This window comes from Geotrypetes seraphini, chromosome 18 (genome assembly GCF_902459505.1).
Source record: "Geotrypetes seraphini chromosome 18, aGeoSer1.1, whole genome shotgun sequence".
NCBI lineage: Eukaryota > Metazoa > Chordata > Amphibia > Gymnophiona > Dermophiidae > Geotrypetes > Geotrypetes seraphini.
In genome coordinates, this window is record NC_047101.1 from 5,766,213 (window position 1) to 5,787,393 (window position 21,181).

At 45.8% G+C, this 21,181-nt stretch overlaps 1 protein-coding gene across 1 annotated transcript in view; it reads right to left on the minus strand.

The window, feature by feature from the left end:
• Positions 1-830: 830 nt before the first annotated feature.
• The window catches only part of LOC117351820 (macrophage mannose receptor 1-like), a 38,517-nt gene continuing 18,166 nt past the window's right edge, over positions 831-21,181 (minus strand). The window contains exons 4-9 of the mRNA XM_033927663.1: positions 20,947-21,056; positions 7,872-7,957; positions 5,395-5,610; positions 3,814-3,945; positions 1,229-1,386; positions 831-980 (exon numbers count right to left, since the gene is read on the minus strand). Of these exons, the coding sequence (XP_033783554.1) occupies positions 831-980; positions 1,229-1,386; positions 3,814-3,945; positions 5,395-5,610; positions 7,872-7,957; positions 20,947-21,056 (852 nt within the window). The remainder of the gene's footprint in view (positions 981-1,228; positions 1,387-3,813; positions 3,946-5,394; positions 5,611-7,871; positions 7,958-20,946; positions 21,057-21,181) is intronic.

Genomic DNA, 21,181 nt, shown 5'->3' on the forward strand with positions numbered 1-21,181 from the left:
CCACCCCTCCGGTGAGGCCTGACATACCTCCAGGGCCTCCTAAACCAGCAGCAGCCATCAGCCATCCACCACCACTGCTGCTGCTTTAGGAGGTCCTGGAGGTATATCAGGCTTAACGGTGGTGGTGGTGGTGGAGACACACAGCTGTTAACTGAATTGGCGAGTCCGATTTGGGGGGGAACAAAAGTGAATTGGTGAATCAATTCGGATCGGGCAGCACTAATACATACAGACAATATTTTATTAAATTACCCATCTGATGTTCTAAAGAAAGTATAATGCATATGTACATAAATGAAAGACAATCCACAATAACAAACAAAAAAATTAGCCTAATACAAATTTCCAAAAATGATACAGTAAACCGAGTTTCCTTGGTGCAGGGATTTGGAGGGTCTTGGGGCCCCAGTCCACATGCACACGGTTGTCGTATCTGCTGGCACCTGCCCCCTCTAACATCAATTTCCTGTTCTGGGGCGGGGGACCGGCAGAGCCAAAGGTCATGCGCATATGGACCATGGCTTGCGACCGTTCTACGCACCCGCCCGGAGGAATTTCAACAGTGCGTAGGAAAGAACAGGAAACCCCAGAGATCAATGTGGGTCTGTGGCTCTGCACCAGGAAAGAAAGTGGGCAGAGGATGGGCTTCGGGGCCTTAGTCTAACTCCTTTTACCTGCTTTTCGCTTACAGATCCAGTGCATAGCTTGGGAACATCCGTCTGCCTTCAGCTCATGGTTTGCGACATAGCCACATTTCTCCTCCCTGCCTGCCGCTGGAGGTAGCCTGAAATGTGAGGGACACGATTAGTGAATTCCCAATCCTGCTGGGATCAGAGAGAGAGAATAATGAGCGAGAAACTTCCTTGCCCCGTGATCGCAGTTGGCACTTTCTTGCCATCTGCCCAAGTCCATCCGGTTGAGGTGGATTTATGATGCAAACCAACCCAGGTGTTCGATGTCTGCAGGGTCATCATGTGGTCCTGGAGAGAGAGAGAGAGAGATGGAAAAGTGCTGAGTCAGCTCTTCCCTAAGGTGACGCTCATTTTTCTAACAGCAGAAATAGGGCCTCGGTCTGACAAGCTCTGGATTTTGTAGCAGCAAACACCCCATAGTACAGAAGGTACAGTCTGTCCTCTCTGGCACTATTTCCAAATAAATCAGGCGTAAAGGTCACCCTCTTAGCTCAAACAGCTGATTTTCCCGACTCGGGAGCTTTTCAGCCCCTCACCTTTTCCTCGTTGGTTTCCATTTTAACAAGGTCCGATTCCAGAAAGTGTCGGCACCAGAGCCGCGCCTCAGGCCACGTCTTGCGCTGGGCTTTCTCAACGTAGTAACAGTTATCTTGCCACGGTAACCAGTCGCTTGGGCACTGTTCTGACAATGGGTCTAGAGAGGGCAAAAATATATCTGAGCTTTCCGGCATCACTCCTCCAAAATTAAATATAATGGACCAATTCACAAAGTAAGTAGGACAGCCAACGGTCACCAGTGAATACATTAAAATAACCATTTGTTGTACTTGATGTAAGTTACAAAATGAATAGAGAATTTAAAAAATATATATATGTTATACCAGGCCATTTAAATCCCTGAATGGCTATTGCTATCTGAATAAAAAAGCAGTGGGGAAGGGTGAGCAAAATTATTATGGAATAATAGTCGGTGCGTGATCTTCACTGTATCCACCAAGCTAACTGCACACTGGTCTAATTCAGCCGAGATCCAGTTAACTTCCGGGTGACCACAGTTATGGAGCCTGGGCATGGCCCGACATTGAATATAGTAACACAGTAATTGACAGCAGATAAAGATCTGAAAGGTCCATCCAGTCTGACAAGGGTTACCAGATGTTTCCACGGACACATGGCCCCACCCAATTCTGTCCCAGCCCTGCCCTGTTTAGCCCCGCCCCCATACAGCCTAATCTTTCTTTGCCGACCTCTGAGCCACATCTAGAGGGTCTCCGAGCATGCGCAGATGCCCGTGACATCATCCGTGGCGGGAGGTCGGGGCTTTCCAAAACCCAGACAAACTACCAGGTTTTGGAAAGCCCATCTGGGCGCCCAGACAGTCCCCTAAAAAAAGGACATGTCCGGACGTCTGGTAACCCTAAGTCTGACCAACAGTCGCTCTCGTTCATGATTCACGATTGTCTTTCTTTGACATTTCTGGGACACAGAGCATAGAAGTCCACCTGGCGCCATCCTTAGGTTCCAACTGGAGTTGCTGACGAGGCCCGCTCCATCTTGTCATTTGCGAGTCACAGACTGTAAAAGTCTTCCCAGCACTGTCCTCACATTGCAAATTACTGGAGTTTCCGTCAAAACCCTCTCCAGTCCATCCTGAACCAAATTACCATGGATGGGACACAGACTGTGCGAGCCTGCTGAGGAGTGGCCTTAATTTAGCTGCAGACCTAAACAGCCTACGGCTGTCAGCGGCTTAAAAACCATCGGTCACTGAAGGCTGAATATCAAGTCAATAGTACAGAAGTGGGAGTAATGTATTTGATATACCAAACTGGTAAACATATACTGTATTATATGCAGGTACTTTCTGTGTAGGGTTACAATTTTTCAGGCCACAAAAATCTGGACACTTGGCCCCGCCCTGTTCCTCCTCCAGCCCCACCTTCGGCTCCACCCCATTCTGCCACAGCACCTCCCAGTTCAGCCTCAGTCCCGACCCCCGCAAACCTCCTTTCTTCTTCTCCGACAAGCTCCGGCCGCGTCTGGAGGTCCTGGAGCATGCGTGAATGTGTGTGACATCATGCGTGTTACCATATGGCTCCAGAAAAAAAAGAGGATAGATTGAGATATCTGGGTTTTACTTCCATTGCTTTCAATCCATCCTCCTTTTACTGGAGCCATATGTTAACCCTTAAGAACATAATAGTCATACTGGGTTAGACCAATGGTCCATCAAGCCCAGTAGCCTGTTCTCACGGTGGCCAATCCAGGTCACTAGTACCTGACCAAAACCCAAGGAGTAGCAACATTCCATATAGAATAACAAAGAATAGCAAGATTCCAGAATCCCAGAGAGTTACAAGATTCTAGAATTTCAAAAAGTAGCAACATTCCATGATACCGATCCAGGGCAAGCAGTGGCTTCCCCCGTGTTTTTCTCAATAACAGACTATGGACTTTTCCTCCAGGAACTTGTCCAAACCTTTCTTAAAACCAGCTATGCTATCTGCTCTTACCACATCCTCTGGCAATGCGTTTCAGAGCTTAACTATTCTCTGAGTGAAAAAAAATTTCCTCCTATCGGTTTTAAAAGTATTTCCCTGTAACTTCATCGAGTGTCCCCCTAGTCTTTGTCATTTTTGATGGAGTGAAAAGTCGATCCACTTGTACCCGTTCTACTCCACTCAGGATTTTGTAGACTTCAGTCATACCACTCTACCATCTGCTGAGACTGAGAACAGAGTGGCTTCCACAGTCCACTTTAAGGCTCCATCTGCTGGTGGGAGTGTGTAATAGCCATCCGTGCTGGTCTAGAGGGACACTGTGGAAATGGGCTATTTGAAATCTGACCACCTCCCCAAGGGTAGAGGTAGCTGCCCCCCAGAAGCTGCCAACCTAGGCAAACGCCTAGTCTGTCTAATGGTTAAAGCAATCCTGCTTCTAGGACTGGGCGACTTAGCAGCTCAGTAGACTTGAAGGAGTTAATTTTGTTTAAGGTTATTTTTTTGTTGGTTTTTTTTGCTTTGTATTGATCAGAAGTATAATTAGGAATACCACATATATTTTTAATCTGTAGTGTCATAATTTAAGCTTTTACATTTTTTTTGCCTGCTAGCTCACTTACCTCTACACTTTGCTTGTATCACCTCCTCACAGATCTTGTTATCACACAGTCCTGTCCAGGGATTGCAGGTGACGTTCCCGGGACATGGTGGACATGGATCACAAGTAAAGCCATAAAAGTTCACCTTACAGTCTGGAAAGCACAGGTAAATAACAGCTTTAATAATAATAATAATTGATTTATTTATATCCCGTCATACCTTTTCAGTTCAAGACGGTATACAACAGCGGAGGATCTGCCATCAACAGTAAAACATTACATTACATTACATTAGTGATTTCTATTCCGCCTGTGCCTTGCGGTTCTAGGCGGATTACAAATTAGAAGAGATCTGGACATTACCGAGAGAATTACGTAACAATGATTACCGAGAGAATTACATAACAGTGATTCATGTACTTTACATGGTAAGGTAGAGGATTATAAATTAAGAGAGATCTAGATTTTTTGAAAGAATTTCCTAGTAGGGAATAGAGTGATAACGGGGTACAGTGGAGAATATCGGTATATACTGGTTACAGAAGAAAAATTACCTAATAATGAAGGAGGAGGTTTGTTGGATACTGAAGGTAGGTGCTTATTTAGGAATCAGAGTAGTTTTTGAAAGGTAAGGTTCTTGGAGTTGACTAATGTGTTATTCATGTGAGGGAGAGCTTGTGCTAATGGGGAGGAGATTAGTTAGTGAGGACGTGTTTTTTAAATAGAAATGTTTTGATTTCTTTTCGAAACACTTTGATGTCTGTTGTTTCGATCATAAAACATATGAAGGAAAGATGTACCAGGGTGAAGCTGGAGGCTCAGCTCCTGGTTCAAAATGTTCTGGAGGTTTCTCACAGCTAAATCTTCGAAACAGGTGTTCAGTATTGATTCATCATGCACTTGTCACCTGAAGGAAGGGGCTTGTAGCTCAGTTTATTAGGTCATATAGAACCCAGTTTTAGAAAGGTCAGACATGAGAATTAAGATGCTTGCCTTGACCTAGGGTTACCAGTTTTTTACTTTAGTAAAATCCGGATCCCCAGACCCGCTTCCCCAGGCCCGCACAGTTCCACCCAAGCCCCGCCCTCCTGCCCGACGATTTTCAGGAAGCTTTTCAAAATCCGGACAAAGTGCCGGGTTTCGAAAAAAAGCCATCCAGACCCCCAGACATGTCCTTGAAAAGGGGAAATCGGGACGTCTGGTAACCCTACCTTGGTCGAAGAGTGGAAAATTCCCGTATTTTACCAAGGTTGTTTTTATTCCGCAGTCTGACCCCTACTGGTGCCTTAACCACACAAACCTCGAACACTTATGATTTTAAAGTGTCTGAGGCTTGTGCAGATGAGGACGGAGCTTAGGCATTGGTGGAATGAGGCATTATGATGTCACAATCTGAGCTCTAGAGTGTTGCTACTTAGGATTTGAAAGCGTTTGAGTCTTCTGCAGACGAGGACGGAGCTTGCAGGAACAGGGCAGGGATGGGAAAAAAAATTGTCCCCGTGTCATTCTCTAATTCAAATGCAGTTAACCTTGATTGTTTTCCTAGCTTGACCATTAGCAGCTGTTCCATCTTTCTTAGTGGAAGACGCCGGGACACGCTACCTGCTTTAACATGAAGCTTGACCTGAGTTGTGATGCTCTGTGCTAACAGCCCTCCGTTGACTGTGTAGAAAACCCCTTCCTGATCCACGATACCAGTGCATTTCTCCATCAGATTTACACAGTTCCCCGAAGCCTCATATAGAGTTTTATAGGTTTCGATCACATAGTCCGTGTTGGAGATAAGCAGCATGTTTTCTATTTCAAAGAAGCTGCCGTCTGAAAGAGAAGGTACTGAAGATTAATACAGCACTAGACACGGGCTCCGAGTGTTATCTGAGAGCTGGCAAGAGAACCTACTGGTGTATAATCTGAATTGGTGAAACAGCAAACTTGGAAACTTGAGAGCCGTAGTCCACGTCTTCCAGAAGCTCAGCGTCGCACTGAGCAAACCCCTTACCCGCCAGACGTACATTGAGGCCTGTTATTGGTTTTGTACCAACCCCCCACCCCCCTTTTTACAAAACTGCGCTAGCGTTTTTAGCGCTGGCCGTGGCGGTAACAGCTCCGACACTCATAGAATTCCTATGCCGTGGCCAGCGCTAAAAACGCTTTTGTACAAACACCTAGTACTCGGTCCCAATTCTCTACTGCTTTGATTGCTTTGGGTTCGTAGGCGACATTTACAAAATTAAAGAAATAAAACTTCATAAGATCACAGTGCCAGGCTGAATAAAACCAATGGTTCACTGACCTCAGCATCGGTTCCGTGGCGAAAGCGCGCAAGACACTGGTGTGCTGCCAATCTTGCGCAGGACTTATGCGCGCCTTAAAACGGTTCTCGTTGGCGCTGTGAGTGGGGGGGGTCTGTAAACTTACAAGTGTGGGGGGAGGGCCATTACACTGGAAACTGCCGTTTTCCTTCGGTGTTTGGGTAATCGGCAGTTTTCAGTGTAGGGGGTGATCCCCCCCCAAAGTGAGCACGAACATTTGTGAGTTTAGTGGGGGGTTCCCCAACACCCCCCCCCCCTCAGAGCGCTAACAGGAACTGTTTTAAGGTGGCGCGCGTAAGCCCTGTCGGTGGGCGAGTGTCGACGCGGCATCCTGTCTCATCCTAACTTTTTCTAAATGTGCACTTTTTAATTACGGGTCTCCTCTTGACCCCTTTTTTAAAGATAGGTGTAACATTTGCTATCTTCCAGTCCTCCGGGATCTCTCCAGTTTTCAAGGATAGGTTGCAAACTCGTTGGAGTATTCCCGCTATCTCATTTCTTAGTTCTTTTAGTACCCTAGGGTGGATACCATCCGGGCCTGGTGATATTAGTATTATTTAGTTATATGCCGCAAAGCGTGAAGTTCTATGCGGTTTAACATCATTTAAAAACACTTCATTTAAAATACAATAAAAGTTGAAGAAAATTAGAGAATTAAAGTCAATGGCTAAAAGATCTGATTAGAGCATAGCATAATTTTTTTATTTTTATTTTTTTACAAATTAACTACCTAAATGCTTCAGAAACAGATGTGTTTTTAGATGTTTTCTAAATTCCCCATAAATTTCAGTAAAAAAAAAGCAGTTGGTCAAAAGGATAAGTAAAAAAGAAACATGTGATGTTTAGTCTTTATTCGGAAAGAAAGCAAAGAAGCTACATTTAAAAAAAGGAGGCAATTAGATGCGCCAAAGCCGGACATTTACACAGATTTTGGGCACTGATGTTAATGGCTTGGAAGGCCCTCTTTTGCGGTCCTCTAATTGAACCAGAACCAGTGAGGTCTGGGGGGGAACCCTCCCCCCTAGTAAACCAATAAGTATTTGCGCTCCTGTAGGGGGTGGTATGGGGGAGGACCCCTCTACCCACCCCCCATTTACACCGTATACTGCCATTTTGGGGTAATCGGCAGATTTCAGTGTACCCCGACAGTACTTAGGCGGTCAGATTGGATTTTCAGCTGCGCTATCTGGGTAGTAGAAATCTGGTGATGAACCGGTGAGCAGGACTTATCCAGGATAGGAGCTTCTGCTATCTAGGTAATTCTCACTGCATATCTGCCCTTAAGTTACCAACCCCGAGCTTTGAATTCCATAGTTTAAAACATAGAAACATAGAAATAGACGGCAGATAAGGGCCCACGGCCCATCTAGTCTGCCCACCTTAATGTCCCTCCCCTACCTTTGCCCTGTGAAGAGATCCCATGTGCCGATCCCATTTGGCCTTAAAATCAGGCACGCTGCTGGCCTCAATCACCTGTAGTGGAAGTATCATAGATCTGACCAAAATTAACTTTTCTAGAATGAGTTTACTTTTCTTGCAAGGGAATATCCCGGACTGTCCCAAAATCATGAAACTCCCCAAAGGGTGAACTATCATTCCGTCCTGTGATTTTCTAAACCCTCCTTTCACCCCCACCCCAGACCTACAATCCCAGCCTCCAGCTTGAGAGCATAATCACATGTTACATTAAAGAAATGGGGTTAAGCTGGGAGAGGAAAGCAGAACAAACTGGGGGATCGGGAAGACACAGAGACGGTCTCATCCTACCAGGAGATTTCTTGCAAATCCAGGTGCTCTCACTGTTGCAGTCCACTTTATCACTGCTCAAGCCCAGTAAGCAGTCTGATGGCACGCTGTTTAAAATGAAAACCAAGACACATTTCTGTCTCATAGTCACAGAGAAAAACTGCACAGTGCTGCAAGAGATGACCTCAGAGCTCTCTCATCTTTACACCGAAGTGGCTGTCAGCTGCCTTGTTCGGGACACTTTGGCATGGTCGTAGAGCAGTCTAAGCCAGTGGTTCCCAACCCTGTCCTGGAGGAACACCAGGCCAATTGGGTTTTCAGGCTAGCCCTAATGAATATGCATGAAGCAAATTTGCATGCCTATCACTTCCATCATATGCAAATCTCTCTCATGCATATTCATTAGGGCTAGCCTGAAAACCCGATTGGCCTGGTGTTCCTCCAGGACAGGGTTGGGAATCACTGCCCTAATGAATATGCATGAAGCAAATTTGCATGCCTATCACTTCCATCATATGCAAATCTCTCTCATGCATATTCATTAGGGCAGTGGTTCCCAACCCTGTCCTGGAGGAACACCAGGCCAATCGGGTTTTCAGGCTAGCCCTAATGAATATGCATGAAGCAAATTTGCATGCCTATCACTTCCATCATATGCAAATCTCTCTCATGCATATTCATTAGGGCTAGCCTGAAAACCCGATTGGCCTGGTGTTCCTCCAGGACAGGGTTGGGAATCACTGCCCTAATGAATATGCATGAAGCAAATTTGCATGCCTATCACTTCCATCATATGCAAATCTCTCTCATGCATATTCATTAGGGCTAGCCTGAAAACCCGATTGGCCTGGTGTTCCTCCAGGACAGGGTTGGGAATCACTGCCCTAATGAATATGCATGAAGCAAATTTGCATGCCTATCACTTCCATCATATGCAAATCTCTCTCATGCATATTCATTAGGGCTAGCCTGAAAACCCGATTGGCCTGGTGTTCCTCCAGGACAGGGTTGAGAATCACTGGTCTAAGCAATATCAGACAGGCTCTGAGATAAAGACAGCAGTCACTTAGGATGTGATGAAGGCTTTAACCTGGAACTTCTCAACCCTGCATCGTTCCCCTAACTCGGGCAATATCAAGTCCAAATGTACACTTCTCCCTCGGAATTCGCGGTTTTTAGCTCGCTGGTTCCTCCCCCCCAAATGATATCAGCTTGCATAGAGAAATCGCCGATTCCCAGCACTTTCTTCACCGTGTTTTGCCTCTCCTTCAGGAACAGGGCCAGGTCTCCCACTGTGTTATTCGCGGTTTCACCCTATTCACGATGGTTTTTAATAGAAAACAGCGAATAACATATGAAAAAGTTATTTGCGGTTTTTCTGTATTTGCAGTTCTGTTAATCCCCTATCACAGCGAATACGGAGGGAGAAGTGTAGAACCAAAAGCCCTAATTCTGTCTAGCGTGAGAGAGAGTTCAACCGGTGCCTCAGTGCAGAGCAAAAAAAATAAATCTCTATCACAATTCAAAAACTGTTATGGCAAATTAATTTAAGCAAATATGACAAACTTTGTCAGGATCAACCTCACTTCCTCTCTCCAAACCTAAACGACCCTGAAAAAATACCTGATTGATGGCTTGTAGCATGTAATGATGGGGGAGAAGGAGAGAGAGAGAGAGACAGAGAGAGAGGTGGACATTCACAGTTCTATTCCACAATAAAGTTGTCTCATTTTTCATCAAGGAAAGGTGAAGGACATTGCTGCTAATTACTTATTTGAGGGTATGTTTTACTTTTACATTAAGTTGCGGTTATACTCGGGGGAGTGTGTTTGTGTGTGGGGGGGGGGGGGGTAGATTAGCCATATCCTGCCTCCAACGTACGTGTCACTGTCAGGAGAGATTGAGATCCAGTATAATCCAGTTAGTATTATCTTCCCAATCCAGTTCTAAAACACAAGACAAATGCAGACTTTTAAATTTCAGCCTCTGGATCACCTCATGCATGCTCCTAATATCAACTCTGACCACGTGGGCCTTCAGATATGACCATAAGAAATCCACCTGTTCGGAAATGCTCGACTCAAGCATCTCAAATCCCAAAGAAAGACTGCAGAGATGTTATCATGCCATTGTACCGGGCTATGGTGCACCCTCACCTGGAGTACTGCATCCTGGACTGGTTGCCGTACATGAAGAAGGATACGGTACTACTCGAAAGGGTGCAGAGAAGAGCGACTAATATGGTTAAGGGGCTGGAGGAGTTGTTGTACAGCAAGAGATTAGAGAAACTGGGCCTCTTCTCCCTCGAACAGAGGAGATTGAGAGGGGACATGATCAAAACATTCAAGGTACTGAAGTGAATAGACTTGGTAGATAAGGACAGGTTGTTCACCCTCTCCAAGGTAGGGAGAATTGAAAGGGGATAAATTCCGTACAAATGTAAGGAAGTTCTTCTTCACCCAGAGAGTGGTAGAGAACTGGGACGCTCTTACAGAGTCTGTCATAGGGGAAAACACCTTCCAGGGATTCAAGACAAAGTTAGACAAGTTCCTGCTGAACCAGAACGTACGCAGGTAGGGATAGTCTCAGTTAGGGTGCTGGTCTTTGACCAGAGGGCCACCGCGTGAGCAGACTGCTGGGTCTGACCCAGCAGCGGCAGTTCTTATGATGATGGCACAGGTTACAGGAACTTTATTAGATTCAATAAAATGTTGTTATCCAAAAAATGGTACACCTCGGTTGGAACCCAGGACCCGACACGGTCCGTGTTTCGATAAACACTTCTTCATCAGGGGTCCAAGATGTCCTATGTCTCAAATTTCCTTGAGACAACTGGAGTTAAAGAGTGTAACAAAGGTCTCATAGCTAGAGAGCAGCGAAAATCTCCTGTAAAAATTCCTTTCTAGTGTAGTGTCCTGCGTTCCAACCGAGGTGTACCATTTTTTGAATAACAACGCTTTATTGAATCTAATAAAGTTCCTGTATCCTGTACCATCATCTCTGCAGTCTTTCTTTGGGATTTGATTGCTCGCTATACATGGCAGATTCTTGGGTTCTTCTTTGTTTTGCCTTTCGACTCCAGCATCTTACACGTTCCCTCTAAGCTGAGCAGAAGTCCTCCAGCTGCATTGCTGCCAATAGGGGGTGGTGTTTTAACACTATGTGTTCATTCACTAGAGACAGGTTCCTTGGAGTCCTTCAGGGCTTATCTGTCCCTCCCTATTGAAAATGTGAAAATAAAACAGCACCACCCACTGGCAGGCCTGTAGGTGGAGGACCATCGCTCATCTTAAAGGGAACAGTGCGGGACTGGAGCCATTAAAAAGTTGTCACAGCTCCCCCTCCCCCTCAGACCTGATTCTAAACCCTCCTGCCCTCATCCTTTGAATACGGAAGGTCTCACGAGGATACTCACATTGTGGGACATCGAGGGGCGCCAGGGCAGGGTCGCGCCCACAAATGTTCTGCAGAAGCGATTAGCATCCGGCCAGCTCTTAGTCGCCTCGCTTTCCACATAGTAACAGATTTCGTCATGATACAGCCATTTGGGGCCCTGCGGACATCGTATGTCAACCATGCCTAGGAAACACACAAAGACCGAGGAGTTTGCTCTATATCCGGAACTGATCAACCTAACTTCAAGGAGGGAGTAACACCTCCTGAGATCTTACAAAATTGGGTTTTGTGAAGCATCTGTAAAGGAATAAGTAGTTCCACAGAAAAACATAAAAATCTGGGGACTGAGATATGGAGAGGCGTTGGAAACACAGCGCCACATACGTATCTACCATACGAAAAACGGCTTGACAAATTACAGCTATACTCGCTCGAGGAGCGCAGAGAGAGGGGGGACATGATCGAGACGTTCAAGTATCTTACGGGCCGCATCGAGGCGGAGGAAGATATCTTCTTTTTCAAGGGTCCCACGACAACAAGAGGGCATCCGTTGAAAATCAGGGGCGGGAAACTACGAGGTGACACCAGGAAATTCTTTTTCACTGAAAGAGTGGTTGATCGCTGGAATAGTCTTCCACTACAGGTGATTGAGGCCAGCAGCATGCCTGATTTTAAGGCCAAATGGGATCGGCACATGGGATCTATTCACAGGGCAAAGGTAGGGGAGGGACATTAAGGTGGGCAGACTAGATGGGCCGTGGGCCCTTATCTGCCGTCTATTTCTATGTTTCTATGTTTCTATGTTTATGTTTCTATTTGGCATGTGGGATCTCTTCATGGAGGTAGTTAGGGGGGGTGGGCCATTAGGGTGGGCAGACTGGATGGGCCGTGGGCCCTTATCTGCCGTCTATTTCTATGTTTCTATGTTTCTATATTTATGTTTCTATTTGGCATGTGGGATCTCTTCATGGAGGTAGTTAGGGGGGGTGGGCCATTAGGGTGGGCAGACTAGATGGGCCGTGGCCCTTATCTGCTGTCTATTTCTATGTTTCTATGTATCGGCTAAAAAGACAAAAGCAATTGGTATCAGTCTTCCAGCCTTTTGGGACTTTCAGTAGCCTTGGTGTTGAAGCACAACCATAATATTAGGATCGAATTGACCCTAGGAGTTAGCGGTTTTATTCAGCTGTTATTAAATTGGGAAGCGCTTCTAGCTACGGACTTGATCGGCAGCTGAGCACTTTTCTTCTCTATTTTTCGTGCTCTGTGCGAATGGGGACCGTAACTAAAGCGCGCCGGACAAAGGCGCGACGACATTTGCAAGCAAGACAAAAGGTGCCCCACCGTTTTCTGGGCTTTGAGGGCTTTCTGTTTGTGCTGTGAGTGGGGTGTGGGTGGGGAAACCCCCCCCCCCCCAGTAAACTTACAAGTGCTCAAGCTTCCATCGGGAGGGGGTTGGTGGGGGGAACTCCCCCCCAGTACAGTGAAAACTCCAGTTTTTTCACTTTTTGGGAGTTTTCAGTGCAGTGGGGGGTGGGAGGTTTCCCCCCACACCCCTCACAGCGCAAAGGGGAAGCTCTATGTATGAGGCTAGTTGCTTGCTGACATGGGACTCAAGGATCTTAAAAGTTGAAAACTTTTTTTCTGCTCTTTTGGGGTTCCTGCTTTTGATTGGGCATTGACTCATTCAGGCTGGTGGTGGAGTTTTTTATGGCCTCTGATGAACTAAGGGCTCACTTGCTTTGCTATTACTGCTATGTCAGTGAGTACCTTGACTAGATGCGAGGTCTGTCTGACCTCGCATTGTAGCCCAAACTAAGCATAGATTTTTTTTGTTAAAAGTACATGCATAGTTGCAATCCTTCCTCCAATCCTGCCTAGCTGAAATGCGACAAGGTCTTCCTCTTGCAGAACTGTACACAATCTTTTACCTGCGTACAAAGAGGGCGATGCTCAGTTTCAAAATTGCCTTCGAAGCTGGTAGTACCCGGATGGTCTCGGGACTCAAAGATCTCCCGTACGAAGAAAGGTTAGACAAACTGCAGCTATACTCGCTTGAGGAGCGCAGAGAGAGGGGGGACATGATCGAGACGTTCAAGTATCTCATGGGCCGCATCGTAGCGGAAGAAGATATCTTCTTTTTCAAGGGACCCACGGCAACAAGAGGGCATCCGTGGAAAATCAGAGGCGGGAAACTACGAGGTGACACCAGGAAATTCTTTTTCACTGAAAGGGTGGTTGATCGCTGGAATAATCTTCCACTGCAGGTGATTGAGGCCAGCAGCGTGCCTGATTTTAAGGCCAAATGGGATCGACACGTGGGCTCTATTCACTAGGCAAAGGTAAGGGAGGGTCATCAGGGTGGGCAGACTGGATGGGCCGTGGCCCTTATCTGCCGTCAATTTCTATGTTTCTATGTTTACATAGAACTGGTCTTTCCCTCTTAGTGGGATCGATCTTTTCAGCAGCCTAAATCAGATTGCATGCGAGGCCATGCAAGCAGTGGAATACAGTCGGAACAGACAGACCAATGCAGAGCCATCCCAAGGGCTGTTCAAACACTTTGGTCACACAGAGTACGTGCAAAAATCACTCCCTATCCATTGCCTCCCCTGTTTAGGTGCAACGAGTGGGGCAGGGGTGCATGTGGCATAGCAGTTCCAGCTCAGGAGGCTCCTGGACCAGTCCTGAAAAGTTTTTTATTTATTCATTCAATTTTCTAGACTGTTCTCCCAGGGGAGCTCAAAATGGTTTACATGAATTTATTCAAGTATTCAAGCATTTCTCCCTGTCTGTCCTGGTGGGCTCACAATCTGTCGGGGGGCAATGAGGGGATTAAGTGAGTTGCCCAGGGTCACAGGGAGCAGCGTGGGTTTGAGGGTGTGAGGCTCTAGCTTTAACCACTGCGCCAGACACTCCCCCTAGAGCAGTGGTCTCAAACTCAAACCCTTTGCAGGGCCACATTTTGGATTTGTAGGTACTTGGAGGGCCACAGAATAAATAGTATCCTATTAAAGAAATGACAATTTTGCATGAGGTAAAACTCTTTATAGTTTATAAATCTTTCCTTTTAACTAAGTCTTAATCATAATATTGTAATTTATAGCTACAGAGACATATGATCAAGAAACGGTTTTATTTTACTTTTTTGATTATGATAAACATACCGAGAGCCTCAAAATAGTACCTGGCGGGCCGTGAGTTTGAGACCACTGAGTTAAGGGGAAGGGTTAATCAGCTGGCTGGGTGGGAGGGCAGAGGGGAGAACAGGACAATCAAGCCATTGTGACATCACTGATGAGGCTGGCTCTTATTGGTGGAATGAAGCATTATGACATCACAATCTCAGCTCTGCTTCCCAAAGACAAACAGGATGTCATGGTTACAGTTAAGCCAGTGGTCTCCAACTCAACCCCTTTGCAGGGCCACATTTTGGATTTGTCGGTACTTGGAGGGCCTCAGAAAAAAAAAATAGTTAATGTCTTGTTAAAGAAATGACAATTTTGCATGAGGTATAAAACTCTTTATAGTTTATAAATCTTTCCTTTTGTCTAAATCTTAATAATAATATTGTCATTTATAGCTAAAGAGACGTATGATCAAGAAACGGTTTTATTTTACTTTTGTGATTATGATAAACATACCGAGGGCCTCAGAATAGTACCCGGTGGGCCACATGTGGCCCCCGGGCCGCGAGTTTGAGACCACTGCCCTAGAGAAACCAAGTTAGAAGAAACCCAGTTAAGAAAGCCGAATCAAATGTGTACGTTTTACCTGTATCACACACACCAGCACTTGTTGGGGTTTTACACAGCAGCGTATAATCGCACACTCCATTGTGAGGGTTACAGATACTGTTGGGTATCGCACAAGAGCAGGTTTCATTGCAAGCAGAGCCATGATACCCAGAGCTGCAAGCTGGAGAAACAAAGCGAACCATTACTGCCGATGGGATCCTGCACATTTCCTTTGTTTCAGAACCCTGAGAAGAAAGAATGCCTCGCGCACGCCCATTGCGCAACGCGGAAACATTTCAAAAGCCACATTCATGGGCAGTTACCTGTTTTAATGTACACAGTGTCTGTGGAAGATCCTATTCTGGCGGTCTCTTGCGCTCTCACTAACGTATATTTATCCATCATGAACATGAATCCAGTGCATCTGTCCAGATTTAGGCATTGGGACTTGGCACTGTCCAGAGTGTTTTCCACTCGGAGGCGCTGACTAGATGTGGCATAGAAGATGCGGCCGGGAAACTCCTGGAACCATTCTGTGTCTAGGGAACAAGTCCAGCAAAAATGAGCTGCTTCGTACGTACCCCAAACTGTCGCATATTAGGAGGGGGATACTCTTTTAAGCAAGTTCCGCTCATTGGGGGACAGGGGACAATACATTGTCAATTTTAAAAAGGCATGCTAATGGTTGCAGTTCTGATTTTTGGTTTTTCAGAGTTATTGGCTCAATAGAAATGATAAGAAAACAAAGGCCACAGGTAGGCCCAGCAGGCCCAACTGCAATGCAGCCATGCAGCCATGTAAAGCTAGTGTGACCATATGGCTCCAGAAAAAAGGGGACGGACTGAGACATCCGGGTTTTACTTCCATTGAAAGCAACCAAGATGTCTCAATCTGTTCTCCTTACTTTCAATGGAAGTAAAACCTGGATGTCTCAATCCGTCCCCTTTTTTCTGGAGCCATATGGTCACACTATGTAAAGCGGGCAAAGACCACGCGCTGACCGGCCAGGGAGGTTGAAAATTCAGACACTTTTGGTACAATACCAGAAGTCAAATGGATGAAAGAAGCATTCCACAATTAAGATGGCCTTCAAAGCCCAAGAAGAAATGGTGACCGTTTCAAAGCGAACCTAAAAAAAAACTTTCTTATTTATCCTCCTCTAAGCGTTAGTAAAGGAGGGGATTAGAGACGGGTTCGGCCTAATCACTCACCCTCTGCAACTTCGACCAGCGCAACCAGAACCCCCTCTCCCTTAGAATATTGTATTTCCTCTTCCTTACCCTACTGTTTCATTAAAAGTTTGTTTTGAAATGCACTCGCATTATGTCTTTGAACTCTAAAGGTAATTCCTAGCGTTATTTTATTTACTTATGTACACCGCTTAGAAATGTGATAAGCGGGTTAACACATTTTAATAAACTTGAAACTTGACCACTACTGTTAATTGACCAATTACAGACCCACTGCTTTTAAGAACTCTTTGACAAACTTTAACTTTACTGCTGAGGCTCCTCTAAAAAAAAATGTGGGGAGGTGGAAGAAGTGGGGGGGGAGGGTCCCCGCTCGAGGCCTGCCGGGTTTGACACCCCCGAGGTCGGACGGACCTCCAAATAGGGCCCACCCAAGCTCTGTCCAGCCAAAAACAGGGACTAACAACCCCTAAACAAATTCCAACAGCCCTACCAAAGGGAGATGGGTACAGCTCACTCAACACCTGCTGGAGACTGAAAGAAGACTGATAGGAATAGGGAACGGTATCTCTTATGTACTATTCTACAGTTTTGTTTTCAGTCTCCACCTGCTGGTCATGATTGGATATACACCCACTCGTAAAGATTAACCTCTACTGGTCTGGAGAGTGCTAAATAATATTTTGACGACACATCATTCCGCCTTCTAGTCCAATCCTCCGTTCTTAGCATACTAGACTATTGTAATATCATTTACCTGAGCTCCACGAAGAAAAACACCAGAAGACTCAGAATGATCCAAAACACCGCTGTCCGCCTTATATTCGGCTTGAAAAAATGGGACCATGTCACCCCTTTCTACCACAAACTTCATTGGCTACCACTGGAATCCAGAGTCCTATTTAAATTCGCTTGTTTCTGCTACAAAACAGTATTCTGCCTAACCCCAAACTACATCAACCCACACTTCATCCTGAATAACAGAAACAAGAACCCCCGCAGAATCCAGTTATTTGCTTTCCCCTCCCTAAAACTCTGTCACTCCAATAAATTCTTCGACAAAACCCTCGCCTTCCAGGCTGCCAAGCTAAACCCATGGATAGCCCAATTAATCCTCGAGGCTCCAACCTACCTCAGCTTTAGAAAACTACTCAAAACACACCTCTTCCAAAGCCACGACACTTAATGGCCCCCCTCCTCATAGATCCCCCCTCCTCCCCTCTATCTCGCCCCTCCTCCTCCCCCCGACCCACCTTTTCCTTCTCCCCAATCTTATCTTCTCCCCTGCCTGCATCCCTGCTCATTTCAACACCTAACTCCACGCAACTCTGTTCAACTATTACTTAACTGCATGTAATCCATGTTTAACTAATGTGAACCGCCTAGAACTCACTGGGTATGGCGGTATACAAGAATAAAGTTATTATTATTATTATTATTATTATTATTAAAGAAATTGACATTTATATTTAGCAAAAGCCATGACAGGTGCGAGGTAGATTGCTGACAAACACAAAATGATTCATCAATAGCACTCATCATACTCTCATCCCCCAAACAAGTCTTACAAAACATCTCCTTGACCTAAACTGTGCATTTGACCTGGTAGACTTTGAACAAATGTCTGAGGTCTTCAGCGATTTCGGATTTAGCAGCCCAGTCCTCTCCACGGCTTCCTAACTACTCAGCATTATGCTGTTTGTAAGGATGGTGAACTTTCTGACAGCTGACACCGGGGTCCCCCAAGGATCCCCAATTTCACCATCAGCATTCAACTCTCTAATGCAATCCTTGGGAGCCAACCTAGATCTCGCATGAATAAAAAATTTCACCTATGTAGACGACCCGTAACTGCTTCATTAGCCAACACCCTCACCACTGTAAAAAAAAATGTGTCCACATCATAGAAAACTGGACTTCAACCCACCGACTCAAACTAAATAGGACCAAAGGCAAATTCCTTCGGCTAGGACTCTCAACTGACCCACGCTATACTCCAAGGATTACAGTAGACCAGTGTTTCAGAGAGACCGTCATCATTGATTCCACTCTGTCCTTCAACGACCACCTCCAATCCTTGGTAAAAAAATGCTTTTTCAGCCTTCATATGCTTCCATCAAAACCATTTTACCCTCCTTGTCCAATCCATCTTCCTTTCCAGATTAGACTACTGCAACTCTATCTACTTAAGCCTAACTAAGAAAAACCTTCATAGACTTCAGCGGATTCAGAATGCCGCAGCCAAGCTCATCTTCGCTAAAAGTAAATTCGACCATGTCTCTCCACTCCTGTCCAAACTTCACTGGCTTCCGATAATCGCCAGGGTCCACTTTAAATGTGCCTGTCTAGCTTTCAAGATCCTACACGGTATCCTCCCTCCCTTTATCCCTCTTACTTGGAATTTTTCTAACCCTAATACCACCAAACCCCTCCACAAATTGAAACTTTCCTTCCCCTCGCTAAAAGGCATTTCCGTTTTGGAAGGCTAGGATCCTCCCTCTCCTTCAAAATCACTGAGCTCTGGAACAACCTTATCTCCCCTCTTCGGAACTTGAGCTCTCTCCAAACTTTCTGCAAACACCTGAAAACCTGGCTTTTCTCAAAAATGTAAGCCTCTCTCCAACTCTGGAGCCTCTCCCCTCTTCGGAACTTGAGCTCTCTCCAAGTTTTCTGCAAACACCTGAAAACCTGGCTTTTCTCAAAAATTGTAAGTCTCTCTCCAACTTTGATATCCCAAGTCCTCAAAATCTCTTCATATCTGGCTTCCCTAGTCCTCTAATTATTCTTCAGTCTTCGACCTCTAACCCTTTATTGTAGTTCCTTCCTATTACATCTCCTGTAAACCGTGCTGAGCTCTACGAACGTGGAGAAGATGCAGTATACAAACCTAAGGATTAGATTAGATTAGATTAGAGTGCCGATGCCGGCACACGTAGCAAACTCACGCCAAAAAGGTATGGGGGAAGGCAAGGGGCGCACACGCCCGCTGCAAGGAGAGAAGCGGGGAGCGAGGGGGTGCAGAGAGGAGGAGGGGTGCGGACCGCCCCTCCCCCGCACTTCCTCACTACACCACTGGTTGCCATGAATCGATAATTAATACAACTGCTGGGCAGCAATGGGAGCAGAAATTAAAATAAATGTACCTAAGTTGCGTTTGCAAATCCAAGGCTTTCCCTCCACGCAAGGGGCGCTCGCAACCTCTGAATCTCTCAGGTAGCCACAGTGCCCTACTGTAGCCGCTGGGACTATTAACCTAGAAAAGAAGCAGCCATGAGCCACGCAGCAAACCTTTTTGGTTACATTGGCATATCAACATAAGGATGATGTCATAAGTCTGCCCCCACTTGCTGGCTAGCAGCCAGTCTAGTTCCAAGTACCCAAATTGCAGCTACATATATATTCATCCACTTTTAAAACTAGTATTATTGCGTTTTGTTGTGTGTTGATTTGAAGATTATGGTAATTTTTTGTATTTTTATTTTGTTACCTCAGGCTTTTTGTTGAGGTTAATAGATGTGTGGAATAGTCTCCCGGTAGAGACAAAGATTGTGTATGAATTCATGAAAGCGTGGGACAGGCGTGTGGGATCTCTTAGGGAGAGGATGAGATTATGGATGGGCAGACTGGATGGGCCATTTGGCCTTTAACTGCCATCATGTTTCTATAACCATAAAGCTCTATGACCTCACAATGCAGGTGTAAAGAGCCTTAGCCAATAGGAAGAGGTGATGCAAATGTTAAGAGCCTTAGCCAATAGGGAGAGGAGGAGATAATGGATGCTGCGGATGGGCCATTTGGCCTTTACCTGTCATCATGTTTCTATGAGGTATGAAATTAAATTAAAGTTAAGTGTGCATTTTGCAAAAAGGTAAGAGTGTCTATTGTCCACCTGGCCAGTGTAAATCACACATGTACAGCCATATCCCATTCAGTGAATTAGCTGTGCACATTGTACATAATCTTGGAAGGATGTTGGAGGAAGTGCCAAGAGCCACAGAAACCACTCTGCGATTACCACCGCTATTTGATTGCAGTCCCCGGAGGCTCTCTTGATCCGGGCGGCAGTCATGCGATGGAGATTGCCCCGGTCCAGTAGTTGGTGGCACCGTGGACTCAGTTCCATGACGGCAGCTGGGGTCCATCTCAAGCTAGATGGCAGCAGCGCTTTAGACCCCAAAGTTGCTGTCTTGGTGCTAAAGAAAAAGGCAGCAGGACCTATCTTGATCCTGGATGAGTAGCACAGAACCTGGAAAGATCAGCAGGAATCTGTATTTTCTCTCTCTCTGCAGGGCTTACAGCATTTTTGGAGGGGGGGGGGGGGGTGTTGCATTGCCGGAGAGGTGAGGCATTTTGTCTTGGGCTGTGGAAGGGAAATCCTCCTTTGTCCAGCCATTCTAGTATTGAGGCATGGCTCCTGGTTCGTTTGTAAATGCACAGGTTTATGGTCCTAAGTAATGATGGGAGTCACCACCAGGCTTGTGAGCTCAAACCCAGCCATAATGTGTAATTCTGAGCCTTTCGCTGTAACATTTTTCACTTCAGTTCTACGCAGCTCCATCCGTGCAGTAGCAATCCTATTTTTCTCCTTTAAATGCATGAATTTGCTGCCTCTGTCTCTAATGCAGTCAAATCGTAAATCATGGTGGTAATTCATTTTGGCTGCACTGCCCTCCACATAAACAGACACACTGTTCCATCCTTTCTTGCACGCAAGCCCTGCATCACAAAATCACCTAGCAGACACTCTGTAAAGGTAAGGAAATGGTACATTACCAGGTAAGCCTTCCATTCAGAGGCGTGCTATCAGCCCACCGCCACCCTTCTCCAGTCGGAGCATTTAGACCAATCCACGGGTTCCCCAGACCTTTACTCGCAATCCAGGACTTTGTATACCAAGTTAAAGAAAAAACAGAAAAATGGAACTGTTAAGAAGAGAGCATGGAACAGGCAGGACCACAAGGCAAAGACGAGTTATTAAGCACCTCTCTGAAACCTTGGTGGAGGCTCT